Raw genomic sequence first — 16,032 nt, 5'->3', positions numbered from 1 at the left:
CGGGGACGCGGCGGCAGCTCGCTTCAGTCGTGTCTCTCTCACTCACTGGGGAACCCGGTGGTGGCGGCAGCTTTCGAGGCAGACACTTGCCGGCCCGGTCCTGAGAAGGGAAAGTCGGGGCGAGCGGACAGCGGGAGCAGCCTGCCGGCGCCAGTCGCCTTAGGTTCCGCCATGAGCTGGGGCACCGAGCTGTGGGTGAGTGTGAAGAGCCGAGAGGCTCGCGCCGTCGGCGGCGGGAGCCCCGGGGTTGGCGCGGCGCGGGGTTCCGCGCCTCTTTGTGCCGCGAGAGCCCGCTCGACTGCGGGGAGGCGACGGGGCGGCTGCTCTGTACTCCCTCCAAGGGGCCGGGCCGCAACCCTAGACGGCCGCCACGGTCCCCTCTCCCGCCTCCGCCTGACTTTGCAGACGGGCGCCCGGTCCCGCGCCGCGCCTTTGTACCCCGCGCCCGACGGCGGGGGAGGGAGCTATTGTCCCGAAGGGGCGCCGCTCGGATCCCCGCGCCGCGCGCCTGGGCGACGCCCCAGTTCCAGGTAGGGGGAGCCGGGCGGCTTTGTTCCCTGCCCGGCCTCGGGCCAGCCAGGCCCAACCCACACGCCCATTTCCCTCTCTTGCTGCCTCCTTGCTCCGGACCGAGGGCGCCCGCGACTCGGCGCCGGCCAGCTCCGGTTGCAGGCTCTTTGGGCTGGCGGGTCTGCATTTGTGACCCGAATTAGGTAGAGGGATCGAGGAAGGGACGCTCATTTTGCCGAAAGGAGCGCGCGGCTTGCGGATTGCTTGATTTCCCTCTCGTTCTTTATTCTCACCTCTCTCTCTCTCTCTCTCTCTCTCTCTCTCTCTCTCCCTGTGTGTGTGTGTGTGTGTGTGTGTGTGTGTGTGTGTGCGCGCGCGCCTGTCTGTCTGTCCGAGCCCCCCCTCCCCTTTTGGTCTTTCTTTCGTGCTTTTCCTGGGCGCTGGAGGCTACAGACAATACCCAATGCGCGACCAAGGTGCAGGCGGAGGGTTATAGGTCGGGGAATTCGCTCAGGACGCGGCCACCTGAGGGTGGAGGTGTGCAGGGCAGTGATTTCTCAGGTGCCGCCAGGAACCTTGGCGGCGTGGGGGCGCTGTCTCGAGCGCCGCCTAGCCTCTGCCACTCCCCTTTTTATCCCACCTGTGCATATTTTCCGTGCCTTTGTTTGGGAAAATCTCGGAAAATCTCTGTAGCGGGAGAGGAGGAACAAGTTTTGAGTATGTGCTCTAAACTGGGATTCGAAGCAGATCGTTTTAATCGGAAGGCCGAATGTTTTCTCTTTTCCCACGTGTTTTGTAGATTGGGAATTTTAGAAGCGACACTTAAAAGCTCATCTAGTCACCTACTTAACCCAGCCCCAGGAATCTGTCCTGTAACACTCTGCACAAGTGTTTGCCCAGTCTGCAAACATACCACCAAGACAAAATACCTCAGGAGCCTCTCCACTGATTGTTCTTATAATACTGAGCGTCATTTGTAAACGAATCATGTAACATCAGTTAGATTTCCAGGCATTATTGGTCCTTTCCCGTTTGTTTTCGCGTTTGTTTGTTTGAGATAGTCTCACTATAAACATGACTGGCCTGGAACTCGACATGTAGACCATGCTGTGCTTAAACTCAGAGATTCACCTGACTCTCCCTCCAATTGCTGCTTCGATTAAGGTTCACCCCCTTTTATTTGTACATTTTATGATGCATTACAGTGTCATCAGTGAATGGAGATGGGTATAGTTTTATTTTCCATTTACAAAATTTATTATTTATCTATTTGGTGCTGGTGATCGAACCCAAGACCTCACACACACATACTAGACAGGAACACTGCCATCAAGTCTTACCTCTAGCCCCTTATTTTAAATTTTAAATCATGTATTTATTCGTGGCTGAATCTGGGTATATCTGGCAAAGGAGCCAGAAGAGGGCATCAGACCCCCTGGAGCTGTAGTTCAGACAGTTATGAGGCTAATCACGAATGCTGGGAACCAAACTCAGGTGCTCTGCAAAGGCAGCAAGTGCTCTTAGCCATTGAACAAAGCATAAAACCTGATTGGACTTTGTAGTCTTTTAAAAACAGTTATTTTTTAGTCTGTGTGTGCATGTGTGTATGCATGTGCATGCATATGAATGGGTGCCTAAGGAGGTTAGGAGGACCCACGATTCTTTGAAGCTGGAGTTACAGGTGCTTTCGAGTTGTTGGATGTGGGTAATGGGATTTGAACCTAGGTTCTCTGCAAAAGCAGTTAAGTGTTCTTAACTGTTGAGCCATGTCCTCTAGTCCTTGTTTACAGCTTTGAATGAGGAGATTGTGTTTTCCAGTAGGTTGCAGTATAATACAAACACCTATACTGTCTGTGGTCATTGGGAATTTGATGTTTGGAAAATTTGCATCAAAGTTTAAATATAGAAAACAGTTGTCACATTTTATCTTTAGGGTCACATGACTGTCCTAAAGGTTTAATTATTGAAAATTCATTTTAAGAAAAAATGTAATGATATATAATTACATGCTCAAACTTGAGTCATTTGCTGTAACTGGTGGTTTTTGCTGTTGTATCTTTTATGTGTGTGTTTGCATGTGTGGGTATGCATGCATGTGGAGGACGGAGGTCAAACCGGTGTTTTTGTGGAGCCCTCCACCTTGGTTTTTTCTAACAGGATTTCTCCTTTGTTTTGAGCTTGCGGATTAGGTGAGCCTCATTGCCAGGGAGCTTCTGGCTCCTCAGTCCTGGGATTATGCCTGGGTGTTTTACTTACTCATTCCTTTGTGGATTCAGGTCTTTGGACTTGCCACTTTATCAACTTTCTTTTCAGTCCCCTCCCCCTTTGCCATTTTAATCTTTCTTCTTTAGCAGGGTTTCACAGTAGAGCCCAGGCTGGTCTTGAATTCCTGGGGATACAGGTGTACACTACCATAGCTTGCTTGTTTTAATGCTTCTTAAAGTTTTATGTTAAATTTTGAAATAAAGGTAGTCTATAAAACTGTTGTATTTGTGGCACTGGGTTTCAGAACTAACAGTAATTTGCTAAATGGATTAGGTCAGGCTTTTGTTTTGTATTTTTGAGGCTTTTTGCATTAACTGTATTAACTGTATTTGAGCTGTGCTTTAAGAGACTTCTAGTTTTAAATGAGCATTTAAGTGAGGTGATGGTTAGAGTCAACAGCCTGCATTTTTTCCCAGGATGCATGATTAGCTGTGTGTGACATCTTGTGCATTGCTTATTATGTTGACTTCTTTATCATACAAAGAATGGAGGATCATAGCTAACTATGAACCAGTGATTTCACAAAGTATAGATTTTAAAACTTTTATGTAAATGAGTGCTTTGCCTGCAAATATGTCTATTCACCATGTGTGTGCCCGGTGCCCTTGGAGGATGCTAGATCCTCTGGAACTGGAGTTACAGATGTTGTGAGCCGGCTTTATGGGTGTTGGGAGTTGAACATGGATCCTCTGCAAGAGCAGTAAGTACTCTTAATTGCTGAGCCATCTCTCTACCCCCAAGCATAGATTTTGTAATTAATACTTCCCTTTTATAGCTAATGGTGTCAGAGAACTCCTTCATCTAGTCAGTAAGTTTGACTTGTCAGGAGGTAACATTTTAGCTTTCTGAGAAGTCAATTAAAGTTCAACAGAAAAAATATTTGTAGTGATAAACATGTATGTATATATGCATATACATGACAGAAACAGGTCAGACACATCACATGTATATGGTCTATTAAAATTTTGCTACCTGGGTCAGGGAACATTGCTTAGTAGATAAAGCAGTTTGTTTAGGTGTGAGGACTGGAGCGCAGATCCCCAAGAACCCATGCAAAAGTCAGACAGGTATGGCAGCTGTTTGAAGTCCCAGTACTCAGGAGGCAGTCACAAGTTTCCTGAGGAAGATAGCTAACTAGACTGGCCAGAGTTGGCCATCCCCGAGAGACCCTACCTCAGTAAATTAAACTGAGAGCTGCCCTGTATTTCAGTTGAAGCCATGTGTATTAGTTCTCATACTAAAGGATGTGGAAAAGACTGGTGTTGGGCCATCCAACAGATTTTAATTTTGTGTTCATATGGTTTAAACAGTAATCTAGGCTTTGTGGATGTATACTACAAGAATCAATTGTATAGAAATATGAATCTCTAGGAGCTCATGTGATTAAGACTATTACTTTTTTCTTTTCTCTATGTAGTTTGTCTGTACACCAGGATGTGTGCCTGGTATCCTTGGAGGCCAGAAGAGGGTATCAGATTCCTTAGAACTGGAGTTAGAGATGATTGTAAGCCACCATGTGGGAACTGGGAACTGAACCTGGGACCTCTGGAAGAGCAGCCTGTAATCTTAACCCCTGAGCCCTCTTCCCAGCTGTGACTTAAGACTTTAGAAGTAGCACTAAAATGAGTAGAAAGTGACAACTGAAGGTTAAAACTAATTTTTTAAAAAATTGCTTTTTTCTTCTGTTCATTGTAGGGAAAGTTTTAGGAAGATTGCATCACTTCACCTAGGTTTTAGAACGGGAAAGGTTGTGCTTGTGGGAATTCTCAAGTTCCTAGAGGGCAGAGATCATGTCTTACTCATTGCTCTTTCATTGTCTGCTTCATTACTGTTTCCTCAGTTATCAGCATGCTTTTGACAGAGCCTGGCACTGATGGACAGTGAATAAATGTCTTCTGGCCGACCTGATCGTAGTGGTTAGGTGTGACTTGCGTTAAGTGTAAGAAACTTGAAAGCAGTGAGTCAGAGATAGGGACCAGGTACAGAGGTTGGTTTGGCTGACTGCTTGATTCAGGAACATGGTATTTGTGTGTCTGTGCACGTGTAGCTATGTATTAGCATAAAGTCAACCTAGTTTTTGAATCATTAAAAATCCACAGAAGGAAATCTTAATTTGCTTTAGTAGCAGAAATTACTTCTCCATTCTATGGTGAAAGGAAGAGGTATTCTTTTACATTTTATTTATTTATTTAAAAATTCTATTTTTATTATATATATATATATATATATATGAATGTTTTGCTTGAATGTATATATGTGTATATATGTGCCTGGTGCTTTTAGAGGTCAGAAGTGGGCACTGGATTTTCTGAAATTGGAGTTAAAGGAGTGACAAGTAGTTGTGAGCTGGGGTATGGGTGTTGGGCATTGAACATTGGTCCTCTGGAATAGCAGCCAGTCCTCTTAACTGCTGAGCTGTGTCCTCTAGGTTTTGGAAGATAATTGCATGTGCTTCATCACTCATGCAAAAACATTTGAAATGTTGGTTCCTTCAGTACAGTAGTATGTTACTAGTTCTGAAACTGACTTGTATCTTCTTAACCTGAGTTATTACTACAACTTGTTCATACTGTTAACCCCTCCCTCTCTCCTCATCTGCCATTTGATATTTTTGCTTCTGTATCACTTTAGTTAGCAGAGCTGTTTCTGGAAGTGAAAGACTCCTCAATGGAAAAGGTAGTAGGCTTGATTGTGGTACTTTGCTCTGTTTTGAATTTTGAGAGCTGATTTATGGACTAAGAATTTTCTCTTGTGTGTAATAAAATTGTTTTTTAAGTGAGACACCACTTTCTAATTAATGATAGAATGATAAATCATTTAATTTGAAAATTGTTTTTTGAAAATAGGGACTACAGATCTTTTTAAAATTGTCATTCGTGCTTGTCAGCATTTTCTTTTGTTTCTGAAATAACATTGTGGTAAAATTTGTGATTGCTTTTGCATAATTTGCTCTAACTAGTTCTTTGAAACCTCGTTTACTATATAAAGGAATGCTATCGGGCATGATGTCTGATTGCTTTGTTAATGTGGGATTCAGCACTTAGGGTTTGTATGGAGCTTTTGAGAAAGGCATAGTGAAAAATAGTTTATGTAAGATATTCCAACTGAATCAAAACTTATATTAAGATTTAGGGCTTAGAGGCAGTTTTTCCTTATGTTCTTTTTTGTTGTTGTTTGGTTGAGACATGATCTTGTCCCCAAGTTGACCCCAAATTTTCTATGTAACAGAGGCTGATTTTGAATTCTAAATTCTCCATCCTCCAGTTCCCAGGTTCTGGGACTGCAGGTGTGAACTGCTCTGCTCCGCTTCTCTTTAATTTCCTGATAGGACACTATTCAATGAGGGAGGGGGAGAGAGATGTGGCTCCCTGGTCAAGTATTTGGGTTTAATTTCTAGCACTTGGTGTGAAATCTTTTATATGCTTATTGCTATTATTGCAATGTTATTTCAGCATATATTTATAGTCAGATATCCCCATTTTTGGCACATTAGCATTTTATTTTTAGGAAGTGAGCATACCTGTTTTGTTTCTGCTTTTCTAGACAAGCAGCTGGCTGTAGTGAGCTCTCAGAAACTCCTTGATTTTGTGGAGTAATCAATGTATGGCTGTGACTTTGTAATTGAAATATGATTTGGATACTAAGGTAGTTTTTCAATGGATTGCAATAACTTTGTAATTAAATTATGCTTTAGATACTAAGATAGTTTTTATCTCCTGGGTGTGTAATTAGTTGGCCTTCTCTGGGTTTTGTACCAATGTAGTGAGCCATCTGTGGTTTGAAAATATTTCAAAAAGATTGTATCTATATGGAACACCAAGAAACATTACCTTTACCCTCCTCCCAGGTTATTATTCCCTAAGCTATATAGTAAAACAGCTATTTACATGGCATTTATATTGTATTAAGTATTATTAGTAATGTAGAGATGTTTTAAAGTATGTGGGAGCATTTTCAGGGTGTGCCTGGGTTATACCAGATCTGGTGCCTTCTTGTAGAAGGGACTTAAGCATTCATAGTTCTTTCTGTGAGCTGTCCTGGATTCATTCCCTCTTGGATTCTGAGTAGCGTTATCTGTTGTATCTGTTTTAGCCTGAGGTATCTTTTTCATAACTTGGTATTGAAACCAGTTGTCTCTCTTTATATGAAAATGTTCTCGGCTTCTTTAGGCCTGGGAGTCTTGTTTCCTGAGTATTTGAGTGCAGCTGATCATCTTTAATAGCATATTTTTGGGCCCTTCAGATTCTAAGGAGACCTGTGAGCACCCAGTTTTTTGTTAGTGCTCCTACGGCTGATGGATGTTAACTGTAGGGAAGGTCAATATGAATTAACTTAGTGAGCTGGGAAACAGAGGGTTGGTTTTCATATAAGTGCAGTGTGTCCTCCTGCATTTTTGTCCTTTTCCATTTTGACCAGACATCTATGAGAACTATCCGTCTATGGGCAGTTGCATACCTAGGAATCTTCTTTTGCTCTGTGTTTAAGATCACCACTAATCTGGAACCACCGTGAACCATGTTTAAGGTTTGAGAATTTACTTGTGGTTGTTAGGATTTGCTTTCTCTTTCTGTGTTGTGTCTCTTGCTATTTTATTAAAACAGATGTAAAATTTCAAAATTGTCAAACTTCCTAGAACAGTGGTAGCTTTTTTTTTTTTTTTTTTTTTTTTTGCATCATTTCTGGATATTTTTTTTTTTTTTTTTTTTTTTTTTTTGGTGCTCTGACAAAGTACCTGACAGAATCAACTTAAGGGAAAAAAGATTTGTTTTGGCTTCTTGTTCATAAAGCACAATCCATAGGAGGAGGGAGGGCATGGTGGCTGGGCGGCTCTTGTCAGTGGTGCTGGGAGCTTATGGTTTGCATGGTTTCTTTTATATTTCTGGCTCAGTACGCAGTCTAGCTGGAACTGGGGCAGGCTGGAGCCCTCAAGACCTACCTCTGACTGACAGACACACTTCTTCCACTAGACACTACTCCTAATGGTCTCTACTGTTTTGCCAAACGGCACCACCAGCTGGGGGCCAAGTTTTTAAACACACGAACCTGCATAGGGCATTTCACACTTAGAACACCTTGGTTTGTCTTTTGTTACTTTAGCTTATTTAAGATATATTTTATCCAGATTTTAATCTAGACTATCCTGGAGAAAAGTGACATTGATTTAAATAACCTAGTTTGTCATGATTATGAAACCAGGATTTTCTTGTATTGAGATTTTAATATTTGTTACTATGTTCTTAATAGGTAAAAGCTGATTTATTGTGTGTGTGTATGTGATGTGTGTGTGTGTGTGTGTGTGTGTGTATATATATATATATATATATATGTATATATATGAATCTGCTTTTTTTTTTTGGTTTTGTTTTGTTTTTTGATTAAGACCTCCTGTAGCTTAGGCTACCCTCAAACTTGCAACATTGCAAAGGCCTTGGACAGCTGATCTTCTATTTCCTGATGATGAGATGACCGGTATCCACCATTACTCTTATTTGTGCTGTGCTGTGTGTGTATGGAAGCCAGGACTTTGTGTACTCTGGGCATGCACTCTACCAACAGACCTTCATCACCAATAGTATTGTCAGTTTGTATCCTGGAGGATATTTTCAAACACTCCTGTCTAGATCTTTGCTTCACAACCCTCCTAATGCTGCAGCCCTCTAAGACAGTTCTTCATGTTATGTGACTCCCAACTATAACATTATTTTTGTGGCTATTTTATAACTAATTTTGCTACTGTTATGAATCATAACATAAATATTTGTTTTCTGATGTTCCGAGGTGACTCTGTAAAAGGGTCATTTGACTTCCAAAGGGGTTTTGACCTACACATTGAGAAACACTGGTCTAGATCAAAGATAGGTTGTTTTTGTTTGTTTGTTTGTTTGTTTGTTTGTTTGAGAAAACCTCACTAGACCCTTACTTTCTACCATACCCCACCAAAAAAACCTAAACACTAAAAACAATAAAACCAAATGGAGCAAAGACCTAAATGGAAGACCTGGAACTATAAAAATACTAGAAGAAAACAAAGACAATCCCATGACATTGGTCTTGACAAAGATTTCTTTTTTTAATATGACCCCAAAATTGTTGATAGCAAAAGCAAAATAGACACAACTCTACACAACAAAGAAAAGGTCTGGAGTGGGAGGATATCTTTTGGAAACTTATCTGCTAAGGGATACAGTACCAAGATAATACACGACCTGATCTTAGAAATAGACATACAGGGCTGTGGAAATAAATGCTTCTGTGCACTGAGGACTTGAATTTGAATCTTAGCATGTGAAGTATGAACCTGAAGTCTCAGTGCTCTTATGGGGAGATGGGGGTGGAGATAGAATCTCTGAGCAAGCACAAGGCACATAATGTGGTGTATGCAGAAAAGAACAACTCAGACCTCGCCTCAAGGTAGAAGGCAAGGACTGACACCTGAGGTTATCTTCTGACCTCCATGTGTGTGCTGTGGCACACGTGTGCCCACACATGCACATCATTACATTACATACTTGCACATGTATGTACACTAGGCGATTGACCTGAATAAACATTACTCAAAAGTCTAACACAGATATAGAAAAATGTTCAATGTTCAGCTATTCATCAGTAAAATGCAGACTGGAAACACAGTGAGATAATTACCTTGTATCTCATTAAAAATGGGTTTTAGCAAAACGATGAAAAAGTAAGGGTTGGTGAACATGGAAGTGTACCACTTTTGATGGAAATGAAAATTAGCATAACATGTAAAAATAATATGGACGTTCCTAAATATTTAGGACTAGAACATCATGATCCAAAAAAATCTCACTCGGGTATATATGTAAAGAATATGACAAGAAATGTTAAAGAGATAACTGTATTCTGTATTTTACAGAATTATTCATAATAGCCTAAATATAGTTGGTTGGTATTTCCCTCCTCAACTTCTAATCTCCCAGTGCAACCCAGTAGTGGAGGTGTGATCTTTAGGAGATGACTGGGCCATGAGGACGTTGCCCTCATGGGGTTGGAACTCTTATGAAGGACTTGAAGGACAAGAGAGTCTCCTCATTGTGCCCCCATCTTCACCTTGTGACAGTACAGCATGGAGAGGCCATTTTGGAAGTAGAGAGCAATTTCAGCAGGCACCAGAACTATGAGAAATCAGCTCTGCTTTTTGGGTTTTTTCTTTTTTAAAAAGATTTTAAAAGGTATTTTATTCATGTGTATGAGTGTTTTACTTGTATGTACATGTGTTCTGGTGCTTTTGGAGGTTAGAAGAGAGTGTCAGCTCCCCTGGGACTGCCCCTGGGACTGGAGTGACAGATGGTTGTGAGACACCATTTGATGGCGGGAATTGACCTTGGGTTGTGTGCAGAGCAACAAGAGCTCCTAACCACTGAGCAGTCTTCATCTCTTGATTCTATTTTTATATAAATCACTCAGTCTGCACACCCATTTCAACCTGTAACCTTCACACTCAGACAGGAATTTGTGTGTACATGCACTTGCTTGACCTGCTCCCTTCCTCCCTCTGATTTTCCCTTCTGTCTATCCCTCTCTCTTACTCCCTCCCATTTTCCATGTGCTTTTATCTGTCCATTGCCTTCCCTGTCAGTGCTCTATTTCCTATGCTTTTTTTGGTCATGCCAGAAGAAAAGATATTTATTAAAAGTCAATTCTTTATTTTCTCCTCTTCACCTACCGACAGCCTTAGGAAACCATTCAGCTTTCTTTGCAGTTTTATCTGTTATGAACAATCTACATAAATAGAATCATAAACTATGTGGTCACTACTGATGGGCCATGTTTCATTTAGCATAATGATGCCAAAGGTCATCCACACTGTAGCATTTATCAGTGAGTGTTTCATTCTTTTTATCAAGTAATATTAATTATGTATATATGCACATTTTATTAACCCTTTCATTGGACATTTGAGCTTCTTTGTTTTTCTATTATGAATAATACTGCTGTGAAGATGCTAAGTTTTTGAGTGGATATTTTATTTTATTTTATTTTTTTCAAAACAGGGTTTTTCTGTTGTTTCTCTTTAGGAGTAGAGTTATAGAATCATTGAGTAACTGTTACCTGTTTCAAGAATCTCCTGCTTATTTGCATTTTACATTTTTACAAGCATTGTATAAAGGTTTAAATTTCTGCAATTTGAAGATTGAGATTCAGAAGTAAGTTGGTTCTCTCCTTCCACCATGTGCGTTCTGTCACTCAAACTCAGATCCTCAGGCTTGGTGGCAAGTGTCTTTACCTGCTGCTAAGCCATGTCACTGGCCTTCATCTGCCTTTTAAAAAAAAATACAGTTTCGTTTAAGATCTTTTTATTTTTAATTATTTTTGTCTGTATATAGGAGTGTAGGTGCCCACAGAGACCGCTAAGAGGATGTCAGAACTGGAATTGCAGGTGATTTTGAGCCATCCAATGTGGATGCTATGAACTGGAGTCCTGAAAGATCAGTGTGCATCCTTAACTTCTAAGTCATCTCTCTAGTCCTTCATTTGCTTTTTTGATTATAGCCATACCTATCACAGTAGGTATAAAGTAGCACTTCACTGAGAATTGGATTTGTGTTTATCAGGTGACAAATGGTGTTGAGCATCTTTTTAAAACTTTGTTTTGATTGGTTTATTTCTATTTTATGGGTATGGGTGTTTTACCTGCATGTATGTGTGTGTGCATGCAGTGCCCATAGAGGTCATCAAATCTCCTGGAAGTGTAGTTATAGATAGTTGTGAGCCTCTGTGTAGTTATAGATGGTTGTGAGCCTCTGTGTAGGTGCTAAGAGTTGAGCTTGGGTTCTTTGGAAGAGCAGCCAGGTCTCTTAATCATCAGACCATCTTTTTCTGTTCCGGTTTCCTATTTGCATATTTCCCCCCAGTGCTATGACTGGAACCCAGGACCTTGGAAACACTTAAGAAGTCACTGGGCTATACCTTCAGCCCATTTGTATAACTTTGGAAACAATATCTGCTCACTTCAGTTAACTTTTAACTATGTGAAAGTTTATCTTAAATTCTTGTGGTAGTGTGTATCAGTATCAGGAATTATATTGATAGAAAAGTAAAATCTGGATGAAGCTAGAAATTTGAAGACCCTTGGAGAACCTTGACAGCATACTAAAGTCAAGAAAGAGGATACATTTGTTCTTGGTAGCGTAGCAGTGTGTCAGTTTACTATAAAATAGATACTGATAATACTGTCCACACTATATTGAGGCCCATGGGAAACATTTTTCATTCAAAAAGATTTACTTATTTTTATTTTATGTGTATGACTATTTTGCCTGTATGTGTATGTGCACAATACATGTATGCAGTGTCTATGGAGGTAGGAAGAGGGCATTGAAACCCCTGGAACAGTAGGTGTAGATGGCTGTGAGCTGTCCAGTGTAAGTGCTAGGAACCAAGCTTGGGTCCTCTGGAAGAGCAGACAGCACCCTTAGCTGCTGAGCTATCTCTGCAGTCCTAGAATGTCTTGCATTGTGTTCAGCATATCTTTGAACACACATTTCTGTTCTGCATTAGTCATGGAGCTGGTAGGAAATAGCACACTTAAAGGGCTAATGAAAGAACATTTAATAAAGAAACATTTTAGGTTTCTTGAGATGGTCATGTTACTCTGGCCTTAAACTTACCTTGTAATCTGTTGAGTTTTTCATCTTCTTGCTTTCACTTCAGAAGTACTGACTTTGCAGGAATGCATCACTATGCCTAACAATGAAAAAAAAAGTACCAACAGTATAGTTGTCATGGTAACAATGTGAAGCTATTAGTACTTTAGTCTTTGGAGGGTTTTTGTTGTTATCCGTTCCTTTTGTTTGTTTGTTTGCTTATTTTGTCTTTGGTTTTTGAGACAGGGTTTCTTTGTGTCACTTTGGCTGTCCTGAAAATAGATCTGAGGACCAAGATGGCCTCCAGCTCAAGATGGCCTCCTGCTTCTGCCATCTGAGTGGTGAGATTAAAGGAATGAGGAAACAGTTGCCATGCACCTACATAATTTTGACTGAGGGGTGCCTGATACGACTTCAGTAGAGGAACATAGGAAGCTTGCAGATTCCTGATAGGCAGGTCACCAGAGGAATAAGAACCTTGACCTCACTTTTATCTTATCTCTCCTATAGCCCAAGCCCAAGGATGAAGAAGAAAACAAGAGAATCCCCTGATGCAGTCTGTTGGGGTTCAGAAAAGCACAGATGGAGAAGGGTTCTAGAGAAGATGGTGCAGACCAGAGACATTGATCTGGAGGAAGTTTTATAGAGAGGGGAGGGGAGGCGAGGGGAGGGGAGGAGAAAGGAGGAGAGGAGAGGAGAGGGGAGGGGAGGGGAGGAGAGGAGAGGGAAGGAGAGGAGAGGAGAGGGGAGGGGAGGGGAGGAGAGGAGAGGGAGAGGAGGAGGAAGAGGAAGAGTGTGTGCTGCCTCAGTATTTGGAATGTATAAGGAGCAGCTACTGAATTGCCTGTTAGAATAAAGACACCAAGGCAGTTAGTTCTCTTACATCCGTGGTGGAAGCCACTATGTTAGTACATACATGGTCTATATACTGACAGGCTCTGTATGTTCATCCTCCAAACTTCTTAGTACTCCATATTTTAAATAATTCTAGTTCTCATTAAGCCTTTAAATATACAAAGCAAGTTAAGTATGAAGCTGGTAAAGTTAAGTATAGACTTCTAGATATGAGAGTAAAGGAAGAGTGCTCTAAATGTAAGTCAATTAGAAACTGAACATTTTACTTAGTAATAAAGGTAGATAAACAAAGGAGACACTTTTTGTTTTGATATGAAAAATCATACTTCTGTTTTAGATATCCTATTGTAACCTCCTGTTTTAATACATTTATGGTTAAAACATTTTATCTTATAAAGCTAAAGTTGAAAATGTTAATAATTTTAGTATTCTACGTCATCTGCTTCATCAATTTTAGTTCTTCCTTTAATTCTGAATACCATTCTAAGTAGAGACCATCTAAGTATTTTATTTTCAGAAATAAATTTCCCTTTTTCTGGTACTGGGAATTGAACCCAGGTTCTTATAAATGCTAGATAAGCACTGTACCACTGACCTACACCCCCCCCCCCATCTGCCCATCTGCCTTTTACTTTTAGAGAGAGGGAGATGGAGGGGGGGGAGAGAGAGAGGAGAGAGAGAGAGAGAGATTGAGATTGATTGATTGATTGATTGATTGATTGATTGATTTAGCTTTTTACTTTGCCTAGCCAGGTCTTGAACTTGTGACCCTCCTACCTAAGCCCCTGGAATAGCTGAGATTGCTGGTGGCACCAGGCTGTTACAAACATATATATATATAGTCTGTGTGAGTGCATTTTTACTTTTGAAAATTTCTAGGACATATACTAATTCACTTTGGTTTAGAATTAGCAAATGGTTTAATTAAGAATATTTTCAGTTAGAGATAAGTGGGGGGATGTGAAACAGAATCCAAAGTGAGTTGCAGGACTTTCCTCTTGTATTTTACCTTCTGAGTAGTTGGGGTGAGATTGTACACAATGTCAGTTTCCTCACAGAGTCAGAAGAGGTGATATCCTAGATCAGGGGTTGAGAACATGAGTTTTGAGGACATCAGGAATGGGGAGTGGTAAGCCAGGGCCCAAATAGAGAGTAGGATGGTTTCCACAGGACACTGTTAAATCAGACCACCAAGTCAATGACTGACTAAATGAGAGAGTCTAAGATATATAACCATTGTTGTATATTGGAGTCCAAATAGAGTAAGGAAGGCATCCGTACATGAGGGCAGTCAGCTTCAGGTAGTGGAACCAGCTGATGAAGGAGGGAAGTGTCCATAGATGGATGGGGGAAACAGTGACGATAGACTGATGGAAGAGGCCAGAGTAGCTGCACCATGTGACCCAGTACAGGGAAAAGGTGGCTGAGGGGGAGTGCCAACAGTGGCCCTGAGAGATTGGCTATGCACTGGGGATTGCTCAAGTGAGTAACTGTATCTGAGATAAAATGAGCCAGAATTGTTTTCACTTCCGGAGAATGGTATTAGCAATATTCAAAGTATTATTAGATTGGAATCAGAGATTTTGCTGTAAACACCTTTTATACTTTTATATACATATACATAGGTACAGCAATACAATAAAGAAGTAATTAAATGTGTGTTGTGTGTTTATGTGTACTCTGATTATTGACAAGCCTTGTAAAAGAGATATCCCAAACAGCAGTGAGCATACCTAGCATTAAAATCTTGGCTTCTGAAAATCTTCACACACTAAAAGAAAAAAAGGATTCTTTTGTTTTGTTTTGTTTTGAGATATAATTGATGCTAGGTTAGTGCAGGAAAAAAAATGCAAGATGACCTAAAATGAAGAATCTTATTTCAGGAAGTAAGAAAGTACTTTAAAGAATGAGGGAGATGTGTGGGTTTTGTTTGTTCTTAAGGTCATCTTAAGATGGCTTCCTAATCAAGTGATCAGTTGTGACAGGATGGTTGAAATCGTATGCCACCTCCCTTAATGCATGCAAAGACACAGGGTGTTTGTGGCCCAGGAAACATGATCAGGGTTAAATGGGCACCAGATAGCCTAAAGTTGTTGACTACTTTACAGAAATGGTAGTTTGTAAACTTAAAAAAAAAAATGAAGGCTACGAGAGTTAGGAAAGACAAGAAGGACTTCAGCAGGACAGTAACTGTGACATAGTCTAGATCTCATTTTTGTCTTTTTCCTGTGAAAGGTATTACTAGTCCAGTTGACAAAATTTGAATTGATCTGAAAATTAAGTGGTAGAATTATATCAGCATTAATGTCTTTATCTTGATTACATATTTGTTATATGGGAGAAGGTCTTTTTGTGTACACTACACTATATTAGTTACTTTTCTATTGCTGTAATAAAATTCCATGGCCAGAAGAGCTTATAAAAGAAAGTGCTTACTGGGCTTTACAGTTCCAAAGGGTTAAAGTGCATGATGTCTCAGTTGGTCTTGCTACTGTGCCTTACTCACATCTCAAGCACAAACAAGAGGTAGAGAGAGCACACTGGGCATGATGCCAGGCTTTTGGACACTCAGAGCCTTCCTCTAGTGACATAGCTCCTACAAGGCCTCACCTCCCGAGGCGTCACAGGTAGTTCCATCTGTTAATGAAATGTGTGGGCCTATGGGGGCATTCTCACTAGGGCCACCAGGAAGGCAACTGGAGAAGAAAAAAATAAATGCAAGGTATACAGAGAGTGAGTACAGAAAGATAAGTTATTGGAGAAAGTTGCTAATGAAGGAGGCAGAAGAATAAGG

The 16,032-nt window shown here is 40.8% G+C and overlaps 1 protein-coding gene across 5 annotated transcripts in view; it reads left to right on the top strand.

The window, feature by feature from the left end:
• Window positions 1–16,032, top strand: part of Fnbp1l (formin binding protein 1-like) — a 92,603-nt gene continuing 76,571 nt past the window's right edge. For 4 of the 5 annotated variants that reach the window (XM_087624889.1, XM_087624895.1, XM_087624892.1 and 1 more), the window contains exon 1: window positions 26–195. In XM_087624889.1, coding sequence (XP_087481015.1) covers window positions 172–195 — 24 coding nt within the window. In that variant the 5' untranslated portion in view covers window positions 26–171. 5 annotated transcript variants of the gene reach the window in all.

Source organism: Rattus norvegicus, chromosome 2 (genome assembly GCF_021556685.1).
Source record: "Rattus norvegicus strain SHRSP/BbbUtx chromosome 2, alternate assembly SHRSP_T2T, whole genome shotgun sequence".
NCBI lineage: Eukaryota > Metazoa > Chordata > Mammalia > Rodentia > Muridae > Rattus > Rattus norvegicus.
This window is presented reverse-complemented; position numbering and strand designations above follow the sequence as displayed.